General features: G+C 32.6%; 2 protein-coding genes and 2 long non-coding RNA genes across 14 annotated transcripts in view; 2 read left to right on the plus strand and 2 right to left on the minus strand.

The window, feature by feature from the left end:
- The window catches only part of LOC142232018 (uncharacterized), a 41,700-nt gene extending 19,733 nt beyond the window's left edge, over positions 1-21,967 (minus strand). The window contains exons 1-8 of one of the 11 annotated variants that reach the window (XM_075302715.1): positions 21,714-21,967; positions 20,889-21,127; positions 9,022-9,266; positions 7,195-8,920; positions 5,380-6,568; positions 5,033-5,203; positions 3,592-3,711; positions 252-383 (exon numbers count right to left, since the gene is read on the minus strand). In XM_075302715.1, coding sequence (XP_075158830.1) covers positions 252-383; positions 3,592-3,711; positions 5,033-5,203; positions 5,380-6,568; positions 7,195-8,313 — 2,731 coding nt within the window. In that variant the 5' untranslated portion in view covers positions 8,314-8,920; positions 9,022-9,266; positions 20,889-21,127; positions 21,714-21,967. Of the gene's footprint in view, positions 1-251; positions 384-3,591; positions 3,712-5,032; positions 5,204-5,379; positions 6,569-7,194; positions 8,921-9,021; positions 9,267-20,888 lie in introns of all 11 variants that reach the window. The other 10 variants (XM_075302714.1, XM_075302712.1, XM_075302713.1 and 7 more) reach the window with 10 other exon arrangements.
- A 1,019-nt stretch (positions 21,968-22,986) lies between these two features.
- Positions 22,987-23,453, minus strand: LOC142232020 (uncharacterized). Its single transcript, XR_012720991.1, has 2 exons — positions 23,283-23,453; positions 22,987-23,215 (listed from the first exon to the last, which is right to left on the minus strand). It is a non-coding gene; the product is annotated as an uncharacterized LOC142232020 (long non-coding RNA).
- An 818-nt stretch (positions 23,454-24,271) lies between these two features.
- LOC142232021 (uncharacterized) lies at positions 24,272-24,885 on the plus strand. Its single transcript, XR_012720992.1, has 2 exons — positions 24,272-24,614; positions 24,672-24,885. It is a non-coding gene; the product is annotated as an uncharacterized LOC142232021 (long non-coding RNA).
- Positions 24,886-25,329: 444 nt separating this feature from the next.
- Positions 25,330-26,144, plus strand: LOC142232023 (28 kDa heat- and acid-stable phosphoprotein). Its single transcript, XM_075302721.1, has 2 exons — positions 25,330-25,878; positions 25,939-26,144. Exons 1-2 carry the CDS (start codon positions 25,419-25,421, stop codon positions 26,001-26,003), a joined length of 525 nt encoding a protein of 174 aa, XP_075158836.1. The 5' UTR covers positions 25,330-25,418; the 3' UTR covers positions 26,004-26,144.
- The last annotated feature ends 319 nt before the right edge of the window (positions 26,145-26,463 follow it).

Raw genomic sequence — 26,463 nt, forward strand, 5'->3', positions numbered from 1 at the left:
CAAGAAAACTAAAAGAAAATAATAAATGTCAATATTTATCTTAATATTTAATATATATACGTATTTATATATATATTTATATTTTTCATGATTTTTTTCTTTCATTTTTTCTAGTAATAGTGTTGTTGGTAGGGGATAAGGTAAATAGTATTAAGATAGGGAAGTTTGTTTTTTTTTAGTTTTTTTGTGATAATAGAAAATATGTATATATATAAAACAAAATGATTTTAAATAAATAAACGCGTCCTAACCTGCTTCACTGTCACTTGAATCGCTAGAACTACTGTCGCTTGAACTGGACGAGGATGAATCGCTCGAGCTAGAGCTTGATGATGGGCGATTTGCGGGTTGAACAGCTTCAACTTTATTCGATGATGATTCGTCTGAAAATTATATAAAATATAATTTAAAAAAATTAGTAAATACAATAATCAAACTTATGTTTTTTTTTTTGATTTTTTTAAATTTTTTCCATTTTTATTCATTTATAATTAAATGATTTATCAAGCTGATGGTCTATGTTTTGTAATTATTTTTTTTTTTTTCATCAAATTAAGGCGAAATATCAAAAGAAAAGAATAAATAATTACCAAATATAGGCCTCGATCTTGGGAAATGTTTTAATTATACAATAATTTAACTTTATAACATCTTGTTCATTTTCAGTAATGCCTCTTTAAATTTTCATTGAATTATAATAACGAACTCGTCAGGATTTTTAATTTATTATAATAAATAGAAAAGAATGTAAAGCAAAATTATGAAATTTTAAAGACACTGGCAACTTAAATATTCAAAAATGAGTCAAAATTTTATTTCTATAGAACATTTTGTCAACATTTTCCTTTCCATAGAAAATTTTGTCAAAATTTTATTTCTATAGAAAATTTTGTCAAAATTTTATTTCTATAGAAAATTTTGTCAAAATTTTATTTCTATAGAAAATTTTGTCAAAATTTTTCTTTCCATAGAAAATTTTATCAAAATTTGTCTTTCAATAGAAAATTTTCTCAAAATTTTATTTATAAAGAAAATTTTGTCAAAATTTTCCTTTCTATAGAAAAATTTGTCAAAATTTTATTTCTACAGAAAATTTTGTCAAAATTTTTCTTTCTATAGAAAATTTTGTCAAAACTTTTCTTTCTATAGAAAATTTTGTCAAAATTTTTCTTTCTATAGAAAATTTTGTCAAAATTTTTCTTTCTATACAAAATTTTGTCAAAAATTTTTCTTTCTATAGAAAATTTTGTCAAAAATTTAATTTCCATAGAAAATTTTGTCAAAATTTTTCTTTCTATAGAAAATTTTGTCAAAATTTTACTTCTAAAGAAAATTTTGTTAAAATTTTATTTCTATAGAAAATTTTGTTAAAAATTTTTTTCTATAGAAAATTTTGTCAAAATTTAATTTCAATAGAAAATTTTGTCAAAATTTTTCTTTCTATAGAAAATTTTGTTAAAAAGTTATTTCTATAGAAAATTTTGTCAAAAATTTTTCTTTCTATAGAAAATTTTGCTAAAATTTGTCTTTCTATAGAAAATTTCGTTAAAATTTTTCTTTCTATAGAATTTTTTTTCAAAAATTTTCTTTCTATAGAAAATTTTGTCAAAATTTTATTTCTATAGAAAATTTTGTCAAAATTTTATTTCTATAGAAAATGTTGTTAAAATTTTATTCCTAAAGAAAATTTTGTTAAAATTTTATTTCTATAGAAAACTTTGTTAAAATTTTATTTCTATAGAAAATTTTGTTAAAATTTTTCTCTCTATAGAAAATTTTGTTAAAATTTTTCTTTCTAAGAAAATTTTTTCAAAATTTATCTTTCTATAGAAAATTTTATCAAAATTTTATTTCTATAGAAAATTTTGTCAAAAATTTACTTCTAAAGAAAATTTTGTTAAAATTTTATTTCTATAGAAAATTTTGTTAAAAATTTTTTTCTATAGAAAATTTTGTCAAAATTTTATTTCTATAGAAAATTTTGTCAAAATTTTATTTCTATAGAAAATTTTGTCAAAATTTTATTTCTATAGAAAATTTTGTCAAAATTTTATTTCTATAGAAAATTTTGTCAAAATTTTATTTCTATAGAAAATTTTGTCAAAATTTTATTTCTATAGAAAATTTTGTCAAAATTTTATTTCTATAGAAAATTTTGTCAAAATTTTATTTCTATAGAAAATTTTGTCAAAATTTTATTTCTATAGAAAATTTTGTCAAAAATTTTTCTTTCTATAGAAAATTTTGTTAAAATTTGTCTTTCTATAGAAAATTTTGTTAAAATTTGTCCTTCTATAGAAAATTTTGTTAAAATTTGTCTTTCTATAGAAAATTTCGTTAAAATTTTTCTTTCTATAGAAATTTTTTTCAAAATTTTTCTTTCTATTTACATTTTATTTCTATAGAAAATTTTGTCAAAATTTTATTTCTATAGAAAATTTTGTCAAAATTTTATTTCTATAGAAAATTTTGTCAAAATTTTATTTCTATAGAAAATTTTGTCAAAATTTTATTTCTATAGAAAATTTTGTCAAAATTTTATTTCTATAGAAAATTTTGTCAAAATTTTATTTCTATAGAAAATTTTGTCAAAATTTTATTTCTATAGAAAATTTTGTCAAAATTTTATTCGTATAGAAAGTTTATAAAAATTTTATTTCTTTAGAAAATTTTGTCAAAATTTTATTTCTATAGAAAATTTTGTCAAAATTTTGTTAAAATTTTATTTCTACAGAAAATTTTGTCAAAATTTTATTCCTATAGAAAATTTTTTTCCTATAGCAAATTTTGTCAAAATTTTACTTCTAAAGAAAATTTTGTTAAAATTTTATTTCTATAGAAAATTTTGTCAACATTTTATTCCTATAGAAAATTTTGTCAAAATTTTATTTCTATAGAAAATTTTGTCAAAAATTTTTCTTTCTATAGAAAATTTTGTTAAAATTTGTCTTTCTATAGAAAATTTCGTTAAAATTTTTCTTTCTATAGAAAATTTCGTTAAAATTTTTCCTTCTATAGAAATTTTCTTCAAAATTTTTCTTTCTATACAAAATTTTGTCAAAATTTTATTTCTGTAGAAAATTTTGACAAAATTTTTTTTGTCAAAATTTTATTTCTATAGAAAATTTTGTCAAGATTTTATTTCTATAGAAAATTTTGTCAACATTTTTCTTTCTATAGAAAATTTTGTCACAATTTTTCTTTCTATAGAAAATTTTTTCAAAATTTTATTTCTATAGAAAAAGTTGTCAAAATTTTATTTCTATAGAAAATTTCGTCAAAATTTATCTTACTATAGAAAATTTTTTCACAATTTTTCTTTCTATAGAAAATTTTGTCAAAATTTTATTCCTATAGAAAATTTTATCAAGATTTATTTCTATTTTATATTTTACACATTTTCTATAAAAAAATCAAACCTCCGATTACCCATTTTTATTTGTAGCTTAAAAATATTGGTGGCCATTATACATATATAAACAAAATATTAACAATTTAAAATCCAAAGGCATTGCACAAAATGAACAAGATGTTAAAATAATTATTAATCAATATTATAAAATATATAAGAGAGGCTTCAATTTTCCATACCTTTTTTGGCTGTCTTCTTGCTGGTTCCCAATTGACCGGTAACATCTTGCAAACGTTTCTCCAATTCCTGTTTCTTTTCGGCCATTTGTTCATCTTTAGATTTACCAGATGGCTTTTTATCTATTTCAACAAAAAAAAAAGAGTAAATATACCAAAAGAACATTTAATGAATAGAGTTTTGCAGTGGGAAAATCTTAAAGCTTAAGATAAATAACAATTGTTTATTGTGTATAAAATGGTAAACACAAGAAGGATATATTTGTTAATCGAATAAAATAAAATTAGAGAGAAATTCTCGTTTAACTAAAACCAAAAAGGAAAATAAATCATGCAATGAAGAGGACTTTTATTTTACAACCAAAAACCAACACCAAATTTTGAATGAAATTTTCTTTTTTTTAGCAAAAAGACAAGAATACCTAAAGCCTTCTGCTTTTCAATGGTATCCTTTTGAGACTACAAAAATACCGATAATGAAGAAATATACAAAAAAAAAAAACAAGATACATAACTGAATTTGGAATATACTTAGAAATAAAACACAAGAAATATTCTTTGAAATAAAGTCATAGTTAAAAAGAATAGAGAATTACATATTTGATATTTAGTTCATCCAATTAACACGTTCACTACTACTCGTATTTTCATCTGTACTTTATGACTTGTAACTTTTCTAAATATGAATACGATTTAAGCTGGCATTGATTTTTTTGCAAATATTTGATGAAAATACAGGGTGGATGTGGCCATAGATAGATGTGTAACGTATATCATTTTTACTGGCGATTTTTTGATTCGAATATTACATTGCAACAACAATATTATTTCGAGAGTATTTTGAATGAATATCCTTAATCTACATAGAAATCTCATAGTTATGTTGAACCAATTGAAAAATCTGGCCTAATTTCTAATATTATTTTGTATATTTGTTTGATCAAAACTCGTACGAATATAATTTTTAAATAAGTTCTTAATGAAATACAAAGAAATTGAAGATTTTCTTCAAAAAAAAAATCTGTATACGTGAAAAGTTTTTTATGTATGTGCTTTTATTGCCGTTTTGTTTTTTTTTTTCAAGAAAAATAAAAGAACCAACAACAAATATAAATACATTAAGATATAATGGTGTGGCAACACTTATTGATGAATATGGATGGTATTCTTTTTTTTTTTTTTTTGTTAAAATTAAAATATAATGAATAATTGTAATGAGAAGAATTTAGAAAATAAAAATCTGATTAACAAACTGAAAATTTCTTTGGGCTAAGTGGTGGGAAACATTTTTGTCATAAATACATAAATCAGTTTTTCTTTTTTTTTTTTTTAACAAGAATTTGGTTTAGTTCGTTTCAACCTCTAGGAAGTTGGTGACGATGTTCTTGTTGTCGCAGTTGTTCTTGTAAATCTTTAGTAGTGCGTGTCATTGGGATAAACTTACAGTAAGGCTTACGGGTTTTTTTGCGTAGACAAGATGCAACATAGCTCTCGAGTTCTCTTAGCGTTGAAGGCTTTAATGTCTCGAAATCAATTTCTATCTCGTCTGGATTTGAGTCGCGCAACGAGGGTTCACGGTTCTGAATGATGTGTACAACGCGTCCTAGTTTATCACCTGTAAAATTCAGTAACACAGAGAAAAAAAAACATTTTTATTAATATAATGGAAATATATAATATCAGCAAATCAAAGTCGAATACATCCAAAAAAAATTTGATCCGAATGTTAATTTGCTGCGAATAATTTATCTCGAGAACATTGGCTGTAGTTTTTGGTTTCTATTCACTTACCCGGCAGTTTGTTTATATCCAATGATAATTGTCTCTTTTCATCGTATGACATTGGCTTGGCTGTATCCTCTTCCTCGGAATCGAATACGAGAGCTTGTGTGCTGGGTTTCTTTTTATTTGGCCCCCTTGCTCCTGTACCGGTACCAGCACCACCACTAGCAGCTGATGCTGCACTACCTTTGGTACGTTTTGAGGCTCCTCCTGCCGCACCGCTAGCATTTGCCGTGGCAGCTGCATTAGCATTTGCTGCTTTTGGACCGCGTTGTCCTTTACTCTTGCCACCCTTACCCGTGGTCGCCGCCGCTTGACCAGTCATGTTAGGCGTCATAGTTGCACCTTTTCCTCCCGAAGCAATTTGACCCATTGAAATGCCAGACGACATATCATGGCCATGCAAAGCTCCTGTAACACCTGTGGCGGCGCCGGCACCGCCAGGTGCTAATACTCCAGCACCTGCCGCCGGTACCATTCCACCGGCACCTATAGCTCCACTGGCTGCGGCCTTTTTCTTCTCTTTCATTTTCTTCTTTGCCTTCTTCTTATTCGAGGCTTCCTCCATTAACTTTCTCATCTCCTCTTGTAAATCGAGAAGTTTTGTTTCCAGCATTTTCAGTTTGGCATTACGCTCTTCATCGGAATTTGATTCATTTTCACTATCCGATGATTCATCGGAGGAAGAGTCGGATGCATCATGCTTGCCATAACCGTGATGTGCTGCCGCTGCCGCAACAGCGGCCGCATGAGCATTGGCCACAGGTTCATCGGGTATATTGGCATATCGCATTTCGAAGACATCTTGCAATTTTCGGCCCATGGCAACAACATCATGATCTGGAGGATTGTATTTGTAACAGTTTGTGAATATTAATCGTACGTCGGCGGCAAATTCGGGTGCACTTTTGTACTCGCGATTGTCCATCTTGCCTTTAACCGTACCCAAATCCATGGGTTTCTTAATGATGTCGTGATAATCATGCAACCCCAGGAGCTCTGCGTCAACAGGTTTATAAAACGGCCAGGCATAACCTGAATGCTTTTTTGAAAACAGTTCTTTAAGAATTTCATTGCAGGACTTCAAGGCATCTGATAGTTTTTCTTTAGACTTTGCGGAACCAGGAACACCTACGGCGCCCCCAGCTACGCCAGCAACACCACCAACACCTATAGGAGACATAGGATAACCAGCGTCCTGCGAAAAAAAAAATCATAAAAAATTCGTAACACCAAGTCAGATCATTCAAAATGCAATAAAAGTCTAAAGCTCTTGGTATAGAGTGAAAGGATGTAATGAAATGAAAAGCATGCAGAAATGAAAATTTTGAAATCAGAATGTTTAGGCGTTGCATCGTGTTTGGTGAAAGCATGATGTTCAAAACTATAAATTGAAAATGTGACATACTATTTTTTTATACAAATAAGCACAAAGAAGGATTGGTGAGAAACAAACAATTGGTCAATTGTGTTTGTTTTCTAAATGGATATGCGCGCGATAATGATGTTGTGATTCCCAACACCGCAAAAGGGGAAAGTTCAAGGGTATTCTCGTATCGGATAAACTATTTCAAGAATGGCGGCATATAAAATCACAATCGATTCATAGCAAAATTTTCAACATTAATTTCTCTTGGTTGTAGTACACCACTCTTGAAAACTGTTACCGATAGCACCTATGACGAGAGATATGACTGAATATTATTGGACGATCATACTTATGCTGGTATGTAGTGATAGGGTATCTTTACTCTTATATGAAAATTGGAAAATGTACATACAATTTAAGATATACGTACATCATGCCCCAACACGTCTGCCTACCTTTTTGCCTACCTGCCGATTGGACTCACGCCTCGTTGCAATTTTTGCACTTTTTGAGTCGATTTGTGCATAGGGCGATTCAAATGCATTTGCAGTTGGTGTCGTAGTGTCTGCCTTTCTTTTCACTCCTTTCTTCATTTTGGCTGGTTGTTGAGGGGGTATAACAGCTTCAACTCCCGCTGCTGTACTATTTACATGATACGCAGGTACGGCCGTGGCAGTATTGGCTAGAGCAGATGGGTTCGCAGCCGCTACACCACCATCTATGGAATTAACGCCCACTGCACCTGCAACAACGCCTGTCGCTGCTGCTGTTGCCGAACCTACCAAGGATACATGGGAAGCTACGCCACTGGCTGGAAGTATATTAGCTCCGGGTAGCAAGGTACTTGGAGCGCCCGCTGCTAAAGCTGTGGTAGTTGTGTTCGTACTACCCGGTACTGTTTGTGGGGGTACTGTCGCTATGGGAGGTATACCCGGCGTAGATCCTGGAGTTCCGCCTGACGATGACACCGTACCGCCCATGGCAGACACCGGCCGTGTGCTAGCACCCGATGGTGTCCTGGTTGATCCTCCAGCGGGCGTCGTGGGAGCTCCTACTAGTGAGGCATTTGCTCCCGAGGGTTTTGCTGACGCTGGTCGTGGTTTCTTTTTACCACCTCCTCGGGGTGTTACGGGTTCCAATTCAATTTCTTCTTTTGCCATACCTTCCAGTTTTTGTAGAAACACCTTTTCCAATGCCTGGGCCATTACCACCACATCCTCACCTGGCTTATTGTACACATAACAATTCGAGAACATTGTGTTAAAATCCTGAATAGCTTCTTTGGCGGACCAATAGTAGTTGTTCTCCAAACGTTTCTTAACCGTACCCAAATCCATGGGTTGTTTGATGATCTTATGATAGTCTGGCAGGTTGAGTTTTTTGGCGTCCACAGGCTGCTGGAAAGGCCAAGAGAAATGGTGCTTCCAAATGGCCTTCATAACCGTCTTTATGAGATATTGTAGTTGATTTGTATTACGACCAGGCCGATCAGGTGGGGGCACAGTTGGTGGCTGAACAACACCATTGACTGGTTCCACATAGGGTTCATTGCGGGGCGGTGGTTCTTGTGACATTTTGCTATAATTTTATGCGAATTGTCCCTTTTCCTTTGTCAAAAAAAATCTTTGCAGCTTACTTTGTAGCTTTGATTTGTAATTTATATACAAAAAAATGTGTTTTTAATTTGTGCTTCTAGTCAATAGTATTCTTTCTTGCTCTCACATATATATATTGGGCGAGAAACTCTTTAAAATGAACAATCTTTGGATACCGTAGTCCAAATCTATTCAGCGGGGGAAAACGCCAAAAGATTTTCAACTGGGTATCCCTCCACCTTAAGACCTACGTAGAAAGTTGCTACCTCCTTGGGGGCCTATTTCAATTTGCCTTCGCTCTTTCTTCTATATCTATTGGTGATATTCTCGCTCTGCTCTTCTAGCAATATATGCTGTTGAACTGAAACCCACAAGTTATTGTTATACGAATGATGTGATTGTGTCTTATTTGAAAATATAGGATATTTTCAAATCCTTAGCTGCTGTCCAAAGTTCTTTTGATAGAGCAATTTGTATATTATACAGTACATATCCGTACGTAAATGATTTAATGCTATATACTGCTGCTGTACTTTGGTTGATTCTTCTGTCTGTGGTGGCTGCATTTTATTTATGGCAAAAGTAACTAAACCAAAATGAAAAAAAAAAATTGTATTTATATTTAAAGAAAAGTTAAGACATTTTTATTGAAAAAAAAACTTTTATTCCTAGATAGAATAAACTTACCATACAATATACAGCAATTGGACATTAAATCAGCTTAAATATGTTAACATTGTGCTAATATTTTTCTTGCCTTTTTCGTTTCGATTTTCTTGCCGCTCAGTTAGTGTTTACAAAATACAAATCCTTAGTATTTATTCTTCAGATAGCAAAGTGTTTCTGTTCTTAGTATTGAGAAGCTTTCATGTCCAGTAGATGTTAGTAGTAAAATGAACTAGTTTTAAATGTTAAAATGGATGGTGTATATACTGCAAAGAGAAAAGAAAAAGAGAGATTAAAGAATATATTAATGAACCAAAAAAAAATTTCAAGAAATCCATATTTAGTAGCTCTTTGTAATTTGTATAAATTGGTCTGTAAGTGGCTCCAAATTATAAAATTATAATATAAAATAAAATATGAATACAATTTTAGTATAGAATAATATTACAGGTACATTTTAAAATATAGGCTTATTGTCTATTTTTTCTACGGCAATAAAACAAATGATCCCATTGTGAAATATAACAAGTGGTATATCATGACGAGAAAAGTTAATCCCAAATTGATCATAAAACGGTCAATTGAAAAAGACTCACACATAAATCGATTTAATGCAATAAAATCATTGTAAAATTTAGCCCTAATCTTTGTTACGGTGAATTGAATTGAGGAAAAGAAATATATATTGGTCTTGAAGGCTTTATATTACAATAGAGGAATAAATAAATAAAATGAAATAAAAAAAGAAAATAATATTTATTTAAAGAAAAAATTATTATTTCTGAGGTCATTATAAAATAGATTTTGATGAAAACATCTCCAATGTCCAGAGAAATTACATTTCACAAAATATCTCAAGACTCAGAAGTATAAATAATTACATTTGCGGCCATTTTTATGTAGCTCCGTTAGACTTTAACTCCCAGTTAACGGAACGTAAAATAGAAATATCTTCCCTCTGGTGAAAGTTATAAACTGAATTTTTTTTTACAATTTAAGTTGTTATGGAATATATGACAGATATTTCCATAGTACGGTTTAAAAGTTCCTTAGCTAACGTAGCACTAGCAGAGATTCATGAAAATGGGAGTTTGAAGTCAAAAGCTATAAAATTTTTCATTTAGATTTTTTAAAAAAAGATTTTGATGAAAACATCTTCAATGTTCGGAGAAATTATTTTGACAAGTTACAGAAAATATAATAACACAAAATTCCTCAAGACTCAGAAGGAATAACAATGAAATTCATCACCACAGAGTTCATTTACAACTAAAAGCTATGATTTCTTTCTGTATTTCGATCGCCACATTACAATCAGTATTACCGTTGGAAATTTGGAAAAAGTCACAAAAAACAAGTAAGTAAAGTCTAAAGTCGGGCGGGGCCAACTATAACAGGTTGGCTGATAAGTCCCCGGTCTGACACATAGATGGAGTCGCTAGTATTAAATGCATATTATTTTTATATAGTACCAACTTTCAAATGATTCGTGTCAAAATTTGACGTCTGTAAGTCAATTAGTTCGTGAGATAGAGCGTCTTTTGTGAAGCAACTTTTGTTATTGTGAAGAAAAAATGGAAAAAAAAGGAATTTCGTGTTTTGATAAAATACTGTTTTCTGAAGGGACAGTTCTCAGACCTCAAAAGGATGCTCGCAGGGAAAAAATTTGGCTGCAATGAAGAGGTGATTGCCGAAACTGAGGACTATTTTGAGGCAAAACCGAAGGAGTACTACCAAAATTGTATCAAAAAATTGGAAGGTCGTTATAATCGTTGTATCGCTCTTGAAGGGAACTATGTTGAATAATAAAAACGAATTTTGACAAAAAAAAATGTGTTTTTCTTTGTTAGACCGGGGACTTATCAGCCAACCTGTTATTATACCCTTCACCACTTTGTAGACCAAAATTTGTGTTACCATCTCAACTCCTTCATGAAGGTTTATATTCCCATATGCAAATATTTATATCTTAACCGACTTGGATACAATTTTTTGTATTTCTACAAAATCTCTAGAACTAAAATTTAAATCGACTGATGTCCTGGGATGAAGCACAATTTGACTAAAAAAAATATGGGAAACATTTAAATCTGAACCAATTTTGAGGCAACTACGCAAAAGCGTATTTATGATTTATTGGTCGATAGATGTGTATTAGAGAAATAGGAAAATTTGATTACTTTTTACAGGGTTTCGGCTTAGCAGTGGCGATTTTATAAGGAAAATGTGGGTATTTTGGCTATTTTGGCCTAAATCGAAAAAAAAACATATATATGGAAGCTATATCAAAATCTGAACCGATTCCAATCAAATTTCACATGCATAGTTGCTATGTTAATTCCACTCCCTCTGCAAAATTACACGTAAATCAGAGTAAAACTTTTGCCTCTGTGGTCATATTAGTCCATATCGGGCGAATGATATATATAGAAGCTACATCTAAATCTGAACCGATTTCAACTAAATTTGGCACAATTAACGATACTGTAAAACGTACTCCTTGTGCAAAATTTGAAGCAAATCAGAACAAAACTCTGGCTTTTGAGGCCATATAAGATCAAATCGGACGACAGATATATATGGGAGCTATATCTAAATCGGAACTGATTTTAAACAAATTTGGCACACTTAACGATACTATTAAACGCACTCCTTTTGTAAAATTTGAAGTAAATCAGGACAAATCTCTGGCTTTTGTGGCCATATCAGTGCAAATCGGACGAAAGATATATATGGGAGCTAAATCTAAATCTGAACCGATTTGGCTGATATTATGGATATTTTACGAGAGCCGCAAACCATTTGACTGTACGAGTTTTTAAGAAAATACGTTGATAAATACATCAATTATGACCAGATCGGTGATAAATATATATGGCAGCTATATCTAAATCTGAAACCTTTCCAGATATTGGGATAGCCAAAATTTGAGCCCGATTAAACGACGTTAACACGTGCCGCTCGTCGCTCAAAATTTGAAAAAAACAACGAATTTGTTGGCCAAAAAGTTTGGCGGCACGTGTTAACGTCGTTTAATCGGGCTCAAATTTTGGCTATCCCAATATCTGGAAAGGGGATTTATTTTGTGGGGTTGAGGCGAATGCTCCTAGTGGCACCAGGTCGCGTTTTCGAAGCTAAAGGCTGGCGTAACTGTGTTTGACTCAGAGTTACAACAATTTAGTTCAAAACATAAATTTTTAAGGATAAAATAAGCTATCGTTTGTGATATCGTGCGTGTTTTTATTATTTACCGTTCTCGAGTTATGGCTCAATGCCTCAATCCTGGATTTTTCGCACGAAAAAATAGGCAGGCATATTATTTCGCATAAATACGGTAACATCCCTGGGTTTGAGATCCTACATACGTAGATAGATGAAGATATTCGTTTTTCGCAGAAACGAATTTAGTACTAACCATTAAGGCGAACAAGATTCCGACATTTTTTGCCCCATATAAGTTGCGATCACTCTATTTCGCACATACAAAGCGGCGTTTATTTGGGTAACAGGGAGCGATATTGAATTATGTTGGTACCACAAACGGAACAATTTCGCTAGTTTTTCGCATTATGTGGTTTGGTATGGAGTTTCAACGCAAAAATCGAATAGGGTAGCGGCCTTAATGTGTAAAGGCCGGTACGAGCGCTATTGAATTTAGTTGGTGGTTGCTGCTTGCTATTACAAAATTAACATTTTATTTTTCCTTGGGCAATTGATCTGCTACACCTTTGATCCTTTGTATATTTTCGGACCAATAATATGATCCGTGTTTGCGTTACACACGCACACAGATACTTTTAATAAATAAATTATTTCTTAATTCACATTGCAAATGGCGCCATGCTAACGTCACTTTTTCAAGTCGAACAAAAAAACAAGGTACCACAAATGGAAAAATTTCGCTAGTACCGACCTTAAAACTTTAATTTTTCCTCTGTTTCTACTTGTACTAACAGCATGTAGAGAAAATATTGCAATTTTGAAGGTCTACCTCAATTATTTATAAAGCTATATGGGATCATACCAAACTAAACGCTATTTGAAGTGTGGGGAAAAAAATCAAAAAAGAATCTGAAATAATTTAGGCTATAGGTTTTTTATGAATATCCATTTACAGTAGAAAACTTGTCTCAAAATTGTGTATTTTTCGTTTATTGCAAAGAAATGTTATGAAAATAAATTTTATGGAAAATATTTATTAATTATTTAGATAACAGAGCCTCTACTTTAAAATATCATCGAGAAATTAATCGAAACTAAGTGGGGAGTTAGAGTTAGGAGTCGTTTTCGAATGTCCTTTGTAGTGGACATCGGTAGTGAAAGGGTTAAGCGTAATAAAACGAAGTATTTGTAGCAAAATGCTACAATTGACGGAACACAACACCATGATGTCTCCCCGAAGTCAAATATACAGCCCTTCAAATGGACTGCTCATGATTATCCCACTGCCAAGGTGCAGAAACCCTTGAGCCGGCTGTTATGGGTTTTGAATTTTTCAATAAACATGGAATATCCTCAAAAATTAAAAAATGTGAATAAATAAATAAAATGTAAGTCAAAGCGTGGAAAAAAGGACAGCTATCAACACCATTCAATAAAGAGAACGTAAATTTTCTTAAGTCAGTGAAAACGATAGTAAAAATTCATGAATTTGAATATAAGAATTCCCTACGGGAAATGGATCAACCACAGGACCAGTACAGGACTAGTCCCTGGTGGTGTGTATGGACCAGTCCCAGTTCTGGCCAAAACGTATGGAAGGGATCGGTCACTTCAACATGGGGTTGCTATTGATGGGATAAATTTACACTTTACGACACGTCTTGGACTCATTCCAAAGGACACGTCCTGGGAAAATTTAATAGAGGCACCCCATAGACAGTTAGGTTAGGTTAGGTTAAAGTGGCGGCCCGATTAAGATTCAGGCTCACTTACGACTATTCAGTCCATTGTGATACCACATTAACTAAAAGTAGCTATTACATATGGGCACTTCTAGTTTTAACCGCTGAACCTTCTCGATTATTTTCTTCTGTTGAACCAACCAGATTGTTCCAAAAACATTAGCAGACTGCTTAAGTTAACGTTTTCCAGGTCCTCCAGTAATCTACAGATATATGCCCCTAAACTTTGCATACGCCTTACACAAAATGCAGGACACTCACACAAGAGGTGTTTTATTGATTCCTTTTCCTCCGCATCAAGTCAGCTCATACAATATTCATTATACTTCGCACCAATAGTTTTTGCAAAATCGCCTATTAGGCAGCGACCCGTTATAGCAGATATCAGGAGTGATATCTGGCGTCTCGAGAACACTAGCATATCTAGTGTGCGGTTTAAGTTTAAATGGGGCCATATTTGCTTGTTTGCGTCGTTACAACCCTTGCAATTCTCCCATCCATCATAACAGCCTTCTCACGCAGTATGAGCTTGCAGGTAGCCAGATTCTAGTTCCCCTGGAATATGTAAGGTAGTCCCTAGCCTTGCCAACTCATCCGCTTCGCAGTTCCCCGGTATGTTCCTATGACCAGGCACCCATATTAAGTGACAATTGTGCTGCTAAGCTATCTCATTGAGAGATTTGCGGCAGTCGAAGGCCGTTACTAATGAACCAGTCTCGTAAAAACTATTGGGAATATTTTTCCTTTTTGGCATGAATCGCATCAGAACTATGTTGAACAATAGGTTATTCTGATAATCGTATTTCACTAAATGTGTATGTATATCCAATAAGATTTTAATTGTAAGCGAGTATGGAAATTTATTTTCTCAAGATCGGTTAGGAATCCACAAATATTTATTCCTAGAATTAGGAATAATGTATATGCTAGATCATTTTTGGTGAGAGTGGCTAGAAGTTGGAATGTTCTGCCTTATGCTTTAAGAATTTTTTCCCATACTAACAATGTTTTCCGCTTGAAATTACTTCAGGCCTTTTCGGATGGAGTTTTGTGATTTTAATATGATGATCTTGCATAGTTGTTTATATTTTTAATACCCTGAGTTTCTGTGCTAGTGGACCACATACTATACTACAGGTATTGACTTATTATGATTTCTTGTTTTGTATTTTTAATGGCTGGGGAGCCTTGAATCAAGTTTAGTATTGTAAGGTTTTTTTTTGTTTTTTTTTTTTTTATTCTAGCTATTTAGATATATTCGGGCTATTTAGATATATCCAAAAACCCAGATATTGTTGTTTATTGTAATATATATTATTTGGCCACGTTGGCTTCATATTACAAATATGTACAATAAAATGAAATCAATAAATTATGACTATTTAAAATTTGCGACAAACGGTGGCAATTTGCAGCAATTTCCCGTAGGGTTGCTTTCGCTCCCACTATATATTCTTAAAATCTTTTCCACATTCTATTGGTCTTATTCTCACATCATTATAGATAAGTTTTACTGTAGGGATTCTTCAATAACTAAGAACATTTAGAACTGTAAGTGCTCAGGATGTGCATGCAAACTGTTGTTGCACATCTAACCGGGTGCCACAGTTAATAAATTAACAACTAAATTAAATCAAATTTAAATTTTGAAATTATTTAATATTTTGATGTTTCTGAAATGTTTAGAATTCCGATGCATTTTAACTATAAAGAGATCCTCCTTCCTAGGCAATATTGCTGCTTTCCCACTACGTAAATCCTGCTCCATATCAACAAGTTACGAGAGAAGGATCACTTTCACAATAACTCATAGCACAGACAGGACTCGTAACATTAAAATCAGATTAAAGAGGCATTTACTGCAGAAATTTATAGCCAAATATGATGGACACTGTCAAAGATATTATGGATTAACAATAACTTTGTAATGAGACACTACCATTTGGGCGAAATAGTAGTAGTGTAACAGCAGTGAACACAAAAAACAATTCTTTATTCCATAAAAGAAACCACATGCACTTGGACGGATACGAGTTAGATACTCTCTGAACTTTAGTTTATTTGAAGAAAAAAAACCATGCTTTGGTACATAGTTGTTTCGATGGTGAAGAGTATATCTAAAGGAATGAGATCATGACAAAATTCATGCATGTAAGTATTCAAATAATCTTCAGAAAATGTAAATAAATATCTTGAACCAATAGAGGATTAAGGTTAAAACAATTGTTTGTTACAACAGGTGGTGAACTTCTCCTACCAAAAAAAGGATATCTTAATAGGCGAATCCGAAATGCATGCCACCTTATGTACCAAACCACTTTTGTTTGTTAAACATAGACTGTTATATATATTCCAAGGCCCTTCCTTTCTAAAGAGCATCACAATTATATCATGATGACAGACAAATAAATATTGAAATATGAAAAGTATACATCGGATGTTTCAAATATGAATTTCGCAATCCACCAATATCTCCAATATAGCCAATGTTGGCATGATGCTATTAATGAAATTGTTTGCATGTAAAGTAGGGTACTAAGTTCGATTTTAGACTCTAAAATCGAAAACACATTATACCTCTTTGATGCTAATCTCATAAAAAATGATGGGGAATACTCCAAAGCAACTATTCACAATGTTTATATTCTTTATAATGGATTATTAGAAGAAAAGTAATTCGGAAATAATGGCAGCTTTAGTGTCTAAACTCGAACTTAATACCCAACTTAAAGGATAACTTTTTTGTGTTTCCCACTTTTTACTTTAATTCTTTAAAAGACAGGACAACTTACATAATAAAGGATCACTAACATTGGCATTTATTAACCATGTTTCCTTGTTAATAAATACTCCATATGATGTCAAGCTGATTACCTATCACATACTAACTGACCATTTGTGGAACAGTCATAGGCTTCAAGGCCAAAAACACTCATTAATATTTGGTCACCAAGATTCTTTGGACCCATAGTTTTTTGGGGGGGTTGTATAAAGCTTCAGTGCTGGACAAAATATTATATTCAACATTTCGTATGAGGAATTTGCATATGGTTGTTAATGTGTCAGTATGGACACATATACAGTGAAACCTCTGAAAGGTGTACTCCCACGATCGCCTAAATGTTGTCCACCTTTGAAAGGTGTCCAGGTATGAGAGGTTAATTTTAATGTGTTAATATAACAAACGTTCCCAGACAACTGTCCATGTTTGGGAGGTGTCCGGGTTTCAGTGTCCAAGTTTAAGAGGTTTCACTGTATTTGCATTTAACAGTTTGAAGAGCAAAACGCCCAGCTCGGGAACTATTAAGTAGAGGTGTGCGCGTGACACGAAATTCTCGTGACACGCGTGATTCACACGTAAATCACGTGAGTCGTGAACAAAATCCAAAGCAACTCTCGTGAATCTGCGTAAATGGGACTAAATGTATGTCGTGCGTGAGAAATAAAATCGGTTCGTGAATGTGCGTGAATAAAATTTCTGAGTAGTCACGCTCACGAAAAAATCAAGATTTAATTCACACTCGTATGTTAAATGAAATTAATTTAGCTCTCGAACTATATTCTATTTTTGAAGTTTGTTACCTTTGCTGATTTCCGTTTGGAAAATGTCGTGAGGCTCGTGAATTTGTCGTGAATCACGAGAATTGTCGTGAATCGTGCGTGAACGTGAGTCCTTAAAAGTAGTTCATGCGTGAGCGTGCGTGAGTACTGGTTTTCATTTCGTGAATGTGCGTGAGTACTGGTTTTCATTTCGTGAATGTGCGTGAGTGGGATTGGCTACAACATGTATCGTGCGTGAGCGTGCGTGAATAAACATTTTGCTTCGTGAATATGCGTGAGTGAAATTTCAGTCCCGCGCACACCTCTACTATTAAGTATGATTGGGATTGCTATTAAATAAATTTTCAATTTCAGTGTAATTCCCTACAAGTTTGATTTACTTCATATTCCCAAATATCGAACTTAAAAGAATCTATGGAACCTACGCTCCAAAATACTCTTTTGGGGCGTGTCCAGTTTCCCAAATTAAAAAAAAATGGAATCCATTCTAGATATTTGTTTTCTGGTACATATCGGTTAAAATCTAGCCAGTGGTTTTGCAATATGCACATATAAAATTTTCAGAATAGGCTATAACTGGATCTTATTATTATTATTTGTAGGAAGAAACCAGAATCTTAGTGCCAAGGTTTTGAATATAAAGCTATGCACATACATATGTTAATAGTACATACTACTAATTACTAATTGTGTGCATCTAGACCAGATATTGGTTGTCCACATTATGTCATGGAATACACATATTAGAAAATTAAAGGCGTTCGTTCGTAGCAAATATTGCACTCTTCCAGTGGCTAGGAAAACAAAATAACTAAATTGGCTATATAATTTTGATACCCCAATGCAAATGGTACCATATATATCATGACAAGTTTCCAAAAAGCCGCTCCCGATTTTGTGTTTTGTCCAAAAATGTTAGAGAAATTTTCAAAAAAAAAAAATGTTTAATAGGTTCACTAAAAGGGGATTTTGTTCTTGTGTTATTATTGATATCAAAAGTTACTATATTACACTTTTCGCTCGCTCTCTCTCTCCCTCTCTTGATATGCAATACAGAAAATCATTGACTCTTCTTCTAGCTAACAAAAAAACTACATATGGTTGTTCTTTTTTAACCCATGGTTATTATACACGAGAGCCATTACGCAGCAGAGCAGTAGGCAGCAACACATCTGGCAACAAATATAGTACAGTAGACATTGTGGTGAAAACTCGGAATTATTCGGCTTTTTCTACATTGTTGTGTTGATTTCGTTGTTGCCTTTCAGCTGTGCTGCTGCTTGCTTTCTGTGTATACCAGTGGTGGGCAAATGATTTCACAGAGAAATGTATGTGTGTAGCAAGTTCAAAGGAAGCAAAGAATTGACGCCAGCAGAATATACGACGACGGCATCAAAAACAATTATTTGTAGTAATGGATGTGTTGAGAGGGGGAAAATTGCAATGAAAATTGAGCAATGTCACATCCAAAGACTTCAAAGATGTCATATTTTTTTATTTATTCATTTCTCATATGCGATGTAACATTGTAACTGGCCTAAATAAATTAAATGGATTTAATTTTTTTCTAGCAAATGTTAAAAAACACGCACTCTCTCACCAAAAGCGGCAACGAACAACGAACGTGAAAATTAAAAATTTATCGACATATATATGTGCGAAGGAGTATGCTATATGGTTAGAAACATCGTGACATGGATTGGCAAAAAGGTCTCTTTTACTCTTGCTTATTTATGCCTATTTAGTACTATCATAAAAATGACAGAGATGTTTGTATATGCTGTGTGAATTGCGATTTTAGTTTTGTCTCACTTATTCGATGTAGCGGGAATGGGTGACGATAAGATTTCTCTTTTGGTACAAAGTACCCATGCATTGGTACTTTACAGTTCAAATGGTATGGTAAAAATCTTATTATGATTTGGGAAGCTTTTTTTGTTTTGTGCTAGTTTATTTAGAAAATTTCGCATTATCAGAATAAAAGTGAATGTTGTGATTTTAATTATGGGAAAATTTTTAATTTGGTTACCTCTACAATTGCCTTTTGTAACAATACATCTAATTAATGAACAAACCATAGTGAAAAATGGAATATATCCCACCGAAATAAGAATAGTTCTTTAATGCAAGCGTTGCGTGCATAAGTACCCAAATTCAAATACTTTTATAATCCAACAAAAGTATTTGAATTGGGGTACAATATGAAACGATAATAGCTCAGCATGTTTTGGTGATAAACCTGGGTTTAAATCTACTTTAGTACAAGTGGTCCGATTGGTCAATTTTTGGTAGCCTTTTCGCTTTCGCTCCCTTCTCCTACTCTCAATAAAATTGTTGTTAACAACTTTTGCTAAAGTAGATTTGTTCCTAAATCAGTTAGGATACAATGACCCTTAACCAAAATAAATTATATATTGATGGAATTTCATACGATAATGCTGATAGTATGGCTGTTTCCTAAAAATTGATAGAATAGATAGAATAATAAGTGTGAGATTTTTGTTTTTAAATAAATCATTTTCAAGAGTTATTTTCAAAAGTTTCTCAATTTCCCTGTGGTTTTAAATAAGAATTAGAATAATCCTAAAATGTTGCTCCATATTTATAACCTGTTCCAAACACCCAAAAACTATTTTTTGTTTTACAAATGTATCAAAAAAAATATTGCAGCAGCAGATCTCAAAGCCATTAAAAACTACCAACTAGTCTCTACTAAAGCCTTTATGGCACAGAGACGAACATTTCTTTGTAAATATTGAATTATTGAAATAAATAAATAAAAATAAAAAACAATCCATTATTGATATTCTCCCATAGTTTAGCTGATCAATGCATTTTATTCTCCCATATTGTTGTTTCACAGGTTAAAATCGATGAAGATCGGCAAATAAAACTTTGCTTTATTAGCAGGCAAATAAAAACATTGGCTTTCATTTAAAATTAAATGACGTTTATTTAAATAACATAAAATTTGTAAGTGCAAACAAACAATTTCAAATGACAATTTTAAATGACTTATTACAGTTAAATTATATGTGAATTTTTGAATCAAATAGACTGACTGTGTGATAAAGATTCAAACATCAAACACCGGTAATTGTTGTACGTTTTTTAGTACGCTTGCATTGAATGTTTCATCCCCGTTGTCAATTCAATGGACGCCAGATTTTGAAAATACACCAGCGTTGCATTTTCGAACCAAAAGAAGAACGATAAACAGTTCTGCATTGTTTACATGCATTCTGCTTTGCTTGTAGTATATAGGACAACTAAAGAAAAATCTTCCCCCACTATAGAAACGAAAAAAGCACGATAATTTGCAAATACCAAAAATTTATTTCTTAGATACTTTAGAAATTGTTATTTTTCAATTAGAAATGTAACCGACTATGGCTTAGATATGATGAAATAAAAACTATTTACCATTTCAATGTAATTTCTTTCTTCGTTATCCACAATATGTCAATAGTTTTTATTTAGGTGTAATCCTATGTCGCTGAGTAGAGTACATTAATACTTTAACGTTGGCAAAACCTTCGTCCAATATGCAGGCATATTCTTTGTATTTTTTGTTTAATTCTATCAATTTGTTATAATATTGGAATAGTTGTTGGGCTTGTTCATCACCGTATTTTCATCAGGGTTGATGGATATCTACATATCTAAAACATTACATTTACTCTTTTATTTCTTTTTTTTTTTTTGTTTTCTGTTCACCGACTCCCGGGCAACAACAATCGAGAAAATTTCGTCTTTAACCCGCGATTTGAGGCTCCTTCGTTGTCATAAACACGGAAACAAATACACACACTCACGCCTCACGCAATATAAATTTTATATTTCATCAATTCGCATATACACGCGAGATTTAATAGTGAAATTTTTTTTCAGACACTTTTCGTCGTCGTGTTTCTTGTTTCTTTCTCCTTGTTGTTCGGGTAGTTTCTCTGTATACCGTGCTGCTGTTGCCCAGTGGAGTCTCACTTTTTTCATACACAATTTTTTGCCATTAAACTCAAAAGCATTCATGAAATTTCACTTGATATCATTAGAGTATACATTAAATTATGTTTTTCTACAATTTTTATTTTATCTTATTGACTTTTTACACTGTTTTTAATAAATTTTCCGCACTAGTACGCGCATCCGACCGAAAGAACGCGGGTTTCCACCAAATATACATTTGTGACTCACGAGTAACAACGAGCCTCTCAAACGAGTCGTCGCACTCTAGCACGAACACTACACCTTAAGTGTGACAGGGATGGTATATAGAGCATAACTACGTGTTTGTACTAAAATTCATGTACTAAACGACGAAGACAATTTTCACTACAATTATCTTTCTTGCTGTTCACAATTTAGTGTATTCTTTATGCTCTGTTGATATTTTATTCTCTGAATTTATTGCTGCAGTCATTTTTTCTATTAAATTTTATTTATTTAACACTTTATTTGCAACAGTAACTTGAACGATACGGGCACAAAGGAAGCAATCTCGAGATTTTGAGTGACAGAGATATTAGTATATTATACATTTTATTATTGCCAACTCAATACCATTGTTACTTATGGGTCCTTGGCATAATGCGAAATATTTTCGCAGAAGATATTGGCAATGCTATATTTGACCCAGACATATTTCTTTATGTGGAAACTAAAATTTCAAGTGTAATGAAACGAACAAAAATATTCCTAATTATCAAATCAATAAACTGAATTGAGGATGGTGATGTAATTTATTTTTTTTTTGTACTTTTAAACATATGGAAAGGAAATTTAACCGTGATACCCTGCCAGCATTTCAAAGTTCCATTTCATCCTCATCGCTACCACAGACTCGTAAATGTCACCACAACCATCGCGAACTGTGATGGGGGAAGCTATCAAACAGTACAAAATGTACATGAAAGTATTTTGCCATCACTACTGTTAGAAGAGCCATTTTATTTTTTGTGAAACGCCAAGCGCAACCAGCTTGTTATATTTTATTTAAATAAAAACGGAAGTAAAGTTGTGAAAACATAGATATTACGCTGAAAATTGTGAAAGGTATATGGTGAACAATTTTCGAATATCCAAATAGAATAAAGTGATCGTTTTTTAAATATTTTTCCAGGCACGCTGTCTCCATCGAAAATAAACAAACTGGTTGATAGACGCTTTAATATGTAACTTGCTACTTAAAACCGAAATATGTTATATGAGATAAACCTAAAAATGTTATATTTATAAGAAATTATAAATGTTTCATCAAATCAATAAACACAGTCGTGTTTTACTTGACCACACCCTGCCAACATTTTTTGAATTTGGGGGCGCTTCTGAGAATCCCCAGTACGTCGAAAACAATCATATACGATATCAAAAACTCGTCGGAAAAGCGCCGTCACTATTGAGAAGTTGTACCACGCCAAGTTACTACAAAAAGGTTTCGCATGAGTGCAATTATTAGGTGCCTTTATAGATCAATTTAGAACGACGTCAATAAGAGACCCTCCAAACAATCAGAAAAAGCACATTTTAAGATAGTGGTAAAAGAATCATTGTGGTCGAGTAAAACACGTTTGTTTAGATATTTATTAATTTGATTAATCATTTACAAATTCTTAAAAATATAACATTTATACCACTATCACATCACATTTAACATAATTTTTTTGCATTAATGATGATGTAGAGTTACAAGTAGCGAGTTACATGTTGCAGCGTCTATCAGCTAGTGTTTTTATTCGATCGAGGCAGCGTGTCTGTAAAATATTTGAAAAACAATCACTTTATTCCATTTGGAAAATCAAAAATTGTTCACCAATATACCTTTCACAATTTTAAGCGTAAAATCTATGTTTTCAGAACTTTATTTTCGTTTTTATTTAAATAAAATATAACAAGCTGGTTGCGCTTGGCGTTTCACAAAAAATAAAATGGCTTTTGTAAAAGTAGTGATGGCAAAATACATGTATGAAGTACATTTTGTACTTTATGATATGCTGCCCCCCATCACAGTAGGATGGTTGTAGTGACATTTACAAGTCTGTGGTAGCGATGAAGATGAAATGGAACTTTGAAATGCTGGCAGGGCAATGATTCTTCTACAATTATCTTAAAATGCACTTTTTCTGATAGTTTGCAGGGGTTCTTATTGGTGTCCTTCGAAATTGATCTAAATATGCACCTAACTTCTCAATAGTGACGGCGCTTTTCCGACGAGTTTATGATGTCGTATATGATTGTTTTCGACGTAGTGGGGATTCTCAGAAGCGCCCCCAAATTCAAAAAATGTTGGCAGGGATATGGGCATTTCAAATATATACACTATCTTATAATACTCTGTTCCTCAGTGTGGCGAAAAAATCACATTCCACGTTTCACATATGCGGGAATGACAATATTCCTCCTCCATTTACAAAACAGCTGATCCCATACAAATATTTTACTACCCGGCGGTCTATCCTCCGGTTACCTGTTAATCGGAGGATGAGAAACTGGCCATTAGAGTTGAGTTAATATCTGAGAAACGTTCACATATAAGGCCGGTATGCACCTCTAGCGAAATTTTCGGTAGCAAAAATTTATTTAAGTCTACAACAAAAAAACAGGGCTGTGTACACAAATTTTAAACCAGCTAATCGCTTTTGAAAATTGTTAATATATGCTCCAAATATTCCTCAAATAAATTGTTTATTATTTACAGACCTTTTAAAACTTTTACGCACACAATGATTGTAATAAATTAAATGTTTGCTGCCAAAATATGCTTTTGACAACCCTGTTATTTTCATTAGAGGTGCGTACCAGCTTACGAAATTGAACGCTACCGAAAATTTCGTTAGCATAAATAGCAATGCATTTCTTATGGGAATGAAATTTTTCGCTAAAGGTGCATACCGGCCTATAGGGCAGAATAACTCCCCTGCCAGCATTTCAAAGTTCCATTTCAACCTCATCGTTACCACAGACTCGTAAATGTCACTTCAACCATCATGAAAAGGTACATCAAAAAGTACATGCAAGTAATTTGCCATCCCTACTGTTAAAAAAGCCATTTTTTTGTGAAACGCCAAGCGCAACCAGCTTGTTATATTTTAATTAAATAAAAACTAAAATAAAGTTCTGAAAACATAGATTATACGCTTAAAATTGTGAAAGGTATATTGGTGAACAATTTGGTGATTTTCCAAATGGAATAAAGTGATTGTTTTTCAGATATTTTACAGACACGCTGCCTCCATGGAATAAAAACACTGGTTGATAGACGCAGCAACATGTAACTCGCTACTTGTAACTCAACATCATCATTAATGCCAAAAATTATGTTAAATGTAATGTGATAGTGGTATAAATGTTATATTTTTAAGAATTTGTAAATGTTTAATCAAATTAATAAATATCTAAACAAACGTGTTTTACTCGACCACAATGATTCTTTTACAACTATCTTAAAATTCACTTTTTCTGATTGTTTGGAGGGTCCCTTATTGGCGTCGTTTTAAATTGATCTATAAAGGCACCTAATAATTGCACTCATGCGAAACATTTTTGTAGTAACTTGGCGTGGTACAACTTCTCAATAGTGACGGCGCTTTTCCTACGAGTTTTTGATGTCGTATATGATTGTTTTCGACGTAGTGGGGATTCTCAAAAGAGTCCCCAAATTCAAAAAATGTTGGCAGGGTCTATATAGAGTAATTGTGATGAAAAAGTACCAAATGGCTCGCGGTCGTGCCACGGTGCTTTTGGCAGTCGAAATGTCTCAAAAAAGCACAAAAGTGCCGACATTATCAACCCTGTATTGAGTACTCATTAAATTGTAACGAGTACTCAAAAAATTAGTCAGTAACGAGTACTTGTAATCAAATACTCCTTACTTTCCCAACACTAATTCACTAATTCATTGATTTTCGCACTAAAAAGGGTTTGATATATTTAGTCTTTTTTGTTATTAAATTAAATATGCCACGTGGAAAATATGTCAACCATAAGGGCCGATCGCGCCACTTTACATCCCCAGAAGAAATGGAACAAGTAAGTGAGGATGAAAGTAGTAGTGAAGAGTCTGAAGAAGAAGAACAGGCTTCCGGCAGCAAGGGGAATAAAAGAAAAGGTGCACCTCCAGGCACACTACCACCATCTGATTCTGAAGAAGAGGAATCCTCGGAGGAGGAGGATCGCGACGCTAAAAAAGGTGTTGCAGGTTTAATTGAAATCGAAAATCCCAATCGTGCAGTTAAAAAAGTAACACAGAAGCTACAAGCTGCAAGTGTAAACGCAGAGCCTGAGTTGACAAGACGCGAACGGGAACAGATTGAAAAACAAAAGGCTAGACTAAAGTATGAAAAGTTACATGCAGAAGGAAAAACATCTCAGGCTAAGGCTGATCTTGCCCGCCTTGCAATGATTCGCCAACAAAGAGGTAAGACTTCAAAAATAATCATATGTATCTAATACTAAAGGTTAAAATTTCATCATATAGCCGAAGCTGCTGCCAAGAGGGAGGCTGAGAAGAAAGCAGCCGAAGAGAAAAAAACCAAGGCATAGATGGACAGCTTATCGGAGACATGTTTCACACGTATCGATATTCATTGTTTTAATTTCCTCGAGATGTACCGCAATTGCAATGTTTTTATATATTAAAATATAATGCATAAATATTTTACACGATATACAAAAAGTAAATAATCGTAGTTATTTGGAAAGAAATTTCAGATGATACAGGGAAAAAGGGAATTTTGCCATTAAAAACAAAAATAATTCAAAATGTAACCTAAGTTATTTTAAGTTGCAAATTTTGCGAATGTAGTGTTTTTTTTACATTTTGAAAATCATTGTTTCCTACATAGTATTTGATAATTACTTTTTCGAAAAAGCTATTTTTTATATATATATATACATCCGTTTATGGAATTCGGTTTTCAAATTTAGGACAAATCGTTTTTCAACTCATGCAGAAGTCTACAATTCAATGGCTTTCTTTTGGAATTAAAAGTGGATTTTGGCA

Source organism: Haematobia irritans, chromosome 3 (genome assembly GCF_050003625.1).
Source record: "Haematobia irritans isolate KBUSLIRL chromosome 3, ASM5000362v1, whole genome shotgun sequence".
In the NCBI taxonomy this organism is placed as follows: domain Eukaryota; kingdom Metazoa; phylum Arthropoda; class Insecta; order Diptera; family Muscidae; genus Haematobia; species Haematobia irritans.

Bases quoted from the DNA above. Each gene is read 5' to 3' on its own strand.
- LOC142232023 (XM_075302721.1), top strand. From the start codon at position 25,419: ATGCCACGTGGAAAATATGTCAACCATAAGGGCCGATCGCGCCACTTT. The intron at 25,879-25,938 runs GTAAGACTTCAA...TTCATCATATAG, and splicing joins AATGATTCGCCAACAAAGAG to CCGAAGCTGCTGCCAAGAGG.